We start from the raw sequence: 6,000 nt of genomic DNA, 5'->3' as shown, positions 1-6,000 counted from the left end.
GGTGGGTGGGGAAGGAGGAGGGGAGAGGGCGGGCGGGGAGAGAGAGGGTTGTGGGGAGGAGTGGGAGAGGGAGGGAGGGGGGAGATTCCGCTCTCTTGCCGCTCCCAGCCGGGGCGGGGGGCGGGGGGAGGAGGCCGAGAGGAGGGAGGGGAGGAGGGTGGGGGAGAGAGGGAGGGAACCGAGGAAGACGCTCGGATAACCCGTGCGTTTCGTAAGGCTTGGAGCACTTGTACATTTCTGCAGGCGCGCAGCGAGCCATTCGCGGCGGCTGCTGCAGCTCCGACCGCATCTTCCTCCTCCTCCTCCGGGCGCCGGGTGTGTGGATGTGTGAGTGTGTGTGAGTGTGTGTATCTTGCAGGTGTGTCCGTTTTAATTCTGCCCAGTAGGTGGGACTTGGTGACTTTAGCACCATATTTTCCTTTTCCTTTTTTTTTTTTTTTTTTTCCTTTTTCTTTTTTTGCCTCCCCACCGTCTGTTGCAACCCTGCAAAGTCTCGGAGTCGGAGAGCGCGGCTCGCTTCCCGAGCCCCTGGACCCGGCGAGCCGGCGAGCGCAGAGCCGGCCACCATGCCAGGCAGACCGCGCCACTAGGCGCTCCCCGCGGCTCCCACCCAGCGGCGGCGGCGGCGGCGGCGGCCGCGATGGTTTCAGACGCTGAAGGATTTTGCATCTGATCGCACGGCGTTTCAAAGGCAGAGGCCCCCCTCCCCCTTCCCCCCTCCCTCGCCGTCTTTGTTTCCTTCCCCCCCCAGCTCTCCCCACTCCCCCCACCCCACCCCCCTCTCCTCTCCTCCTCCTCTTTTTTAGAAGCAGCGATCGGAGATGGATGTCTCTCTTTGCCCAGCCAAGTGTAGTTTCTGGCGGATTTTCTTGCTGGGAAGCGTCTGGCTGGACTATGTGGGTTCCGTGCTGGCTTGCCCTGCAAATTGTGTCTGCAGCAAGACTGAGATCAATTGCCGGCGGCCGGACGATGGGAATCTCTTCCCCCTCCTGGAAGGGCAGGATTCAGGGAACAGCAATGGGAATGCCAGCATCAACATCACGGACATCTCAAGGAATATCACTTCCATGTAAGTCAGGCGGCTGCTCCCCAGCCCGCCTCTCCCCTCGCTCCGCGTCTCCCTCTCGCCCGCCCGCCGACCCGCAGGGCGCGCGTCAGGCTCGCTGGCCCTCCGCCCGCCCCAGCTCGCCGCTGCCCGCTGCCTGCCGCCCGCCGCCCGCCGGGCGCGCGTCAGGCTCGCTCTGGCTCGGGAGATGCTCTCGGGCTGCGTATTCCAGGTGACTCCGGCCTTGGCGAGGCGTGATCTAGCGATGCGTGTGTGTGCCTCTCCCCCGAGAGAACCCCAGCCGGCCTTGGCACGCGGGGCCCGGCTCCCGCCCCCGCCCCCAGGCGCTGCGACTCGTTTCGAGGGTGCGAATCGGGTTCTTTGCCCCCCACTAAATAGCAACAGTTTGGCCACGCTCAAGTGGAATAAAGTAGACGAGGTTCGATTCCCCGGCAGCGGCGCTGGCAGCGACAGCGGTGGCGGCGGCAGCGCTTAACCGGGAGGGAAGGTGACAGGGACTGCTCGCGATCCAGCCCAGAGGTTTAACTGTTTCCTTTTGGAAACAGCAAAACACGCTGTCAAGTAAACAAGTTGGGAGTTGGCTGCTCGCAGGGAGACTTTGGACATGTCGAGGCCGTCATGGACGCCTACCTCTTCCCTTTCCTTCTCGCCCGCCCTCTCCAACCCCATTTTGGGCATTTCCGAGACACCCCCCACCCCCCGCCCTTTCCCACCCTCATCTGCATCTGGGCGCCTACAGATCCTGTTCCTGTTTGAGCTTTGATAACTGTTCCAGTAATTCCGAGTCAGGATGGTGAAGGGAGGAGGGAAAGCTTGCGTGTTTTGGGGATGGGGCTTCTTATACGATCGTGCAGATCCGTTTATTTGGAAAATTGAACTCTGACTAGCATTTGCTTGGTTCTACCCTGTCTGAGTGAGACCTGTGGTGGCCTGCTCTTCCGCCTACCCCCGCCCCCCGGTTATTTTTCTTCGGCAGGGATGGGGGTTAGAAGCATGGGCGGATAGAGAGAGCCTGTCCAGATTATCTTCCACTGACCTCAACCAGGTGAACCCCATCCCACCCTGCCATCCACAGAAGGGTGTGGATGGCACTGGGAGTGTTCAGGGGGTAGCTCTCACCTGTCTCCCCTCAAGGTCCCCACCCCTTGGAGACCCCTGAAGTGGGTGGGATGCTGAAAAGGGTTGGCACTGAAGTCCTGGCTGGGGTCTGAGGCAGGCATTTGGGCAGACTCAAGAGGGGCTGGATTCTGCCGTGGGTGCTGCTCTCCCAGGCATCAGCTCTCCCTTCACCTCGGCCCCAGTGCGATGGGGCTGTAAAGCCTGGAGGAATTGCAGTCCTGCTCTCTCCAAAGCCCAGCAGCCCTCTTGGCTTTATGGAGACTCTGCTCATGTTCTTGCAGCTAACAGTTTGAGAGAAGTGTGCAGCCCAGGAGGTGTCCCTGACTCCTGGCCCAGGAGACAAGCTTGACCCATATCTTGGCTCGACCGTTCACCCCCTCACCACCTTCAGCCCAGCTGGCCTGGGGTGACAAGATAAACAGCCGAGGGTGGGGTGGAGGGGAGGGCAGGAGAAACAGGATGGACCCAATGCAGCCTCTCCCACCTGCAGGCCACAGCATTCCAGCATCCCCAAGGATGCAGCCAGGAGGGTGGGAGTGAGATTGTCAGGCAACCTCTGCCTTGGACATGCACGGAGGGGTGGGGGTAGGGGTGTGTGGGGGACGGGAGGGGGGAGCCTAGCAGTGGGTCCAGGAGCTCAGGAGCTGGACCTAGGGATTTTCAGGGGATTGGGTGGGCCAGGGGTTGGAGAGATGGTGCCCCAGGTGCCTAGTGCAGGTCTCTGGGAGCTGGTAAGCCTCAGCCAGCTTGTTCTCTGTTCCAAGGATGTGTGTTCCTGTAGGAAGCCGGTGGGAGGTGGGGAGGGTCACAATCACATAGGCTCCTTATGGCCAGGCAGAGGTGTCCCTCCTCTGAAAAGAAAGCTAGGGGAAGCAGTCTGATAAGGAAGAGTTGGGTTGAGCTTTCCAGGCAAAGGGTCCAAGGTGGGGCTGCTGGGAAGGTAATGATGGGAAGGGATGGGGTGGCTTCTTGTCCCCTTTGCCACTGAAGGACCCCAGAGGGGCAGCTGGGGCAGGTAATCCGGGAGTAGATTAAGAGTCCCTCTGTGTGTGTCTCCATCCTTGTTTCAGGACTCAGACGCTTTTCCAGGAAGTCAGGACTCCTTTCCTTGAATCCACCCCAACACCTAAGAGCCAGGGAACTGGATTCCCACTGAAGCTGTGCCGAGTGGCAGGTGGGGGAGGGTCAGAGGTCATGGGTGGGATGACCCTTCCTCATCCCATCTTCTCCCCAGTGCCCTGTTATATCTATGGCTGGTATTGACCGAACTAGGGCAGGGCCCAGCCTTCTGTCCTGGAGGCAGAGCAGAGAAGGAGGGGAGTCCTGCTCGCCCTGGGAAGCAGGTGTCACCATCCCTGTCTTGCCTCATGATGGAGGCTCAGGCTGCAAAGTAACTTTCCTGGGGGCACATAGCCCCAGCAGTGAGCCAGGCTTAGACCTTTGTCTGTTGGACCCCAAAACCCAGGTCCCCCACTCTTCAGGGCTACCCATGGACGCGGGCTGGAAGGAGGGGCTTGAGGACAGAGAGGAGCCCTCCAGGCGGGGGGGGGGGGCTTCCTTTAGTGGGACCTGGATGTGGGGCTTCAGTCCAAGCCCGGGCGTTGCTGAAAAGGAATGTGTTCTTTAGATTTCTGATGCTATCAGAGATTTGGAGATCAAGGGGTCCCCCAGCCTTCCATCGGCCTGAAGCTGTTGATGCTGGTGTATGTCTGGGGGTGCAGCTTGGGCAGACTCTGGGGGCCGAGGAAGAGGCTGGGGCAGAAGCTGGAGTTCCAGCGGGCCTAGCTAAGGGAACCTGGGGTGACCGCCACCCAGCCACCCTCCTGTTCTTGGGGCTGTGGACTCCTGAGGTCTCTCCCTCAGGTGCTGAACTGATCCCCCCTGAGTTTTCAGAGGGACCAGAGATTCCCTGTGGTCCTTCCTCTCAGGGGTGGCATGTGCGGTGGCTCCTGTGTCCCCATCGGAGGGCGCCTCTGATGGGGTAGGTGGCTCCCCATCAGTATCCGGAGGAAATCAGCTGCAAGACCTCAGGACAGAAGTGTGGGTCTCACCTCCGCCCCTCCCAAAGTGCCCTCCCTTTTGGCCTCTTTCTGTTCAGGAGGCCGATCCCTCTGCCGTTGGAGCTCTTGACACACAGTAACCTTACCTAGAAGGGTCCATGTGTGGCCGCACCCAGCCAGGCTCTGACGTCACAAAGGCAGAAGGGTGGTGGCTGGGAGGGGGGCAGTCTGGCGTCTCTAGGCCAGGCCTGCCTGGGGTTGGGTTGGAGTAGTGCATCCTTGGACTGCTAGAAAGAAAATCCAGGGGGAGAAGATGACATCGCTGGGCTGGGTGTTCCTGGGCTTGTGAAGACCGTGGGCTCTTGGCTAGGACCCTGAGCTGCCAGCTGGGCCTCCACATGAGCCACCACAGGGTCCCTGGTGTTTACAGCACTCTGGTCCCTTGATTTCCCCTGTCTTCCCTGCAGGCCCTCCGCTGGCTGGGTGAGGGATCATTTGGGGCTTTGGCTGCTGTACTGACTTCTTGATTCTTAGCCTTTCTAAGGGTCAAGGGGAGAGCCAGCCTCTACAATTACCAGTGAGAGCTGGGCTGCAGGCAGGGGTGTGAGCCAGGCCCCAAGAACATCATAGGGTTCAATCAGGAGCCCCCCACATTGGGGCTAGGCCTGAGGGAGGGAGGTAGAGATGTGAGGGGCCTTTGAGGTGAGATTTAGAAGGGGAAGTGGTTATAGCCCTGGGGAAAGAGGTACTTCCAGGATAAAAGCTGGGGACCCTGGACTGAAGAGGCCCTGAGATTTTGTATGGAGGCCAGGCTGTTGGTGGGTGGATTCCAGGTGGATTCCCTGGAGGACCCTCCCTGGATCTAGAATCCTCAGCCCAGGTCAGTCTTCCAAGGCACAGCCCGAAGCCCAAGGCATCAGCTCTGCAGCTCCAGGGGACCTGAGCACGTGATGGGTTTGGGTAAAACCAGCCCAGCCCGGCCCTAGCTCTGAGAGTTCTTGGCCTGGCTACCGAGGGGTGAGCATGCAGCCTGGGAGTCAGCCCAGCATCCTGCAAGAGGCTGACCACTCTCCTGCGAAGCGGAAGCGGAAAGAATGGCTGTGAAGAGGGACGGGCCTGACACCCGCTCCCCTGGGCAGCTCTCCATCCTTGCCTTACCTGTCCCTGGCGGCTGACTCCTTCTCTCTGACTGTAGGAGTGGACAAAGGCCTCCCTTGGGCTGGCCTTTGCCAGTATCGTGGCATCTCTGCTGCTGCCTGGGCTGGGGTCCCCATGTAGAGGGCTGCATTCAGTGGACTGTACTGGGATCACAGACACCATCTCCAGCCTCCCTTTGGGGCCTCCAGTTGGCCATTGGCAGGGTAGGATTAGAGAAAGGGATGAGACACATGAGCCCCACACCTAGATTTACCCTTTATCCTCTGTGAGCCCCAGTAGAAGACTGTAGTATTTCTGAGCCTGGAAATTCAACTGTGAATTGAGGCCATGGAGCAGTGTCCTTTCCAGCTCAGACATATGCCATCCCGGGGCCCAGGGAACATGCCCAAGGAGGCTCTGCTAGGCCACTTCTAAGGGCACCATCCCTGGGCTTGGTGCTGACCCTTGTGACGCCACCCAGAGGAAGACAGCAGGCGCTCCCTCGCTGGCCATTGGCCACTGGCCATTTTCCCTTCGTTCCTTCCCCTTCCACCTCTAGAGGACTCTGGGCCACCCAGTTTGGAGTCCACTGTCCAAACCAAGTGCCACCCCTAGCAAGAATGCGCCGAGGCCTGCAGCTTCCCGTTAGATGCTGGACACCGAGCTTCGTGGCCCGCC

General features: G+C 60.1%; 1 protein-coding gene across 7 annotated transcripts in view; it reads left to right on the top strand.

Annotated features, from left to right (window-relative positions):
- The first annotated feature begins 821 nt into the window (after positions 1–821).
- The window catches only part of NTRK3 (neurotrophic receptor tyrosine kinase 3), a 372,061-nt gene continuing 366,882 nt past the window's right edge, over positions 822–6,000 (top strand). For all 7 annotated transcript variants that reach the window (XM_060095307.1, XM_060095306.1, XM_060095305.1 and 4 more), the window contains exon 1: positions 822–1,069. In XM_060095307.1, the coding sequence (XP_059951290.1) occupies positions 822–1,069 (248 nt within the window). The remainder of the gene's footprint in view (positions 1,070–6,000) is intronic.

The sequence above is a fragment of the Mesoplodon densirostris genome, chromosome 4 (genome assembly GCF_025265405.1).
Source record: "Mesoplodon densirostris isolate mMesDen1 chromosome 4, mMesDen1 primary haplotype, whole genome shotgun sequence".
Lineage (NCBI taxonomy): Eukaryota > Metazoa > Chordata > Mammalia > Artiodactyla > Ziphiidae > Mesoplodon > Mesoplodon densirostris.
The sequence above is the reverse complement of the archived record's forward strand: the minus strand, read 5'-3'. Positions and strand labels throughout refer to the sequence as shown.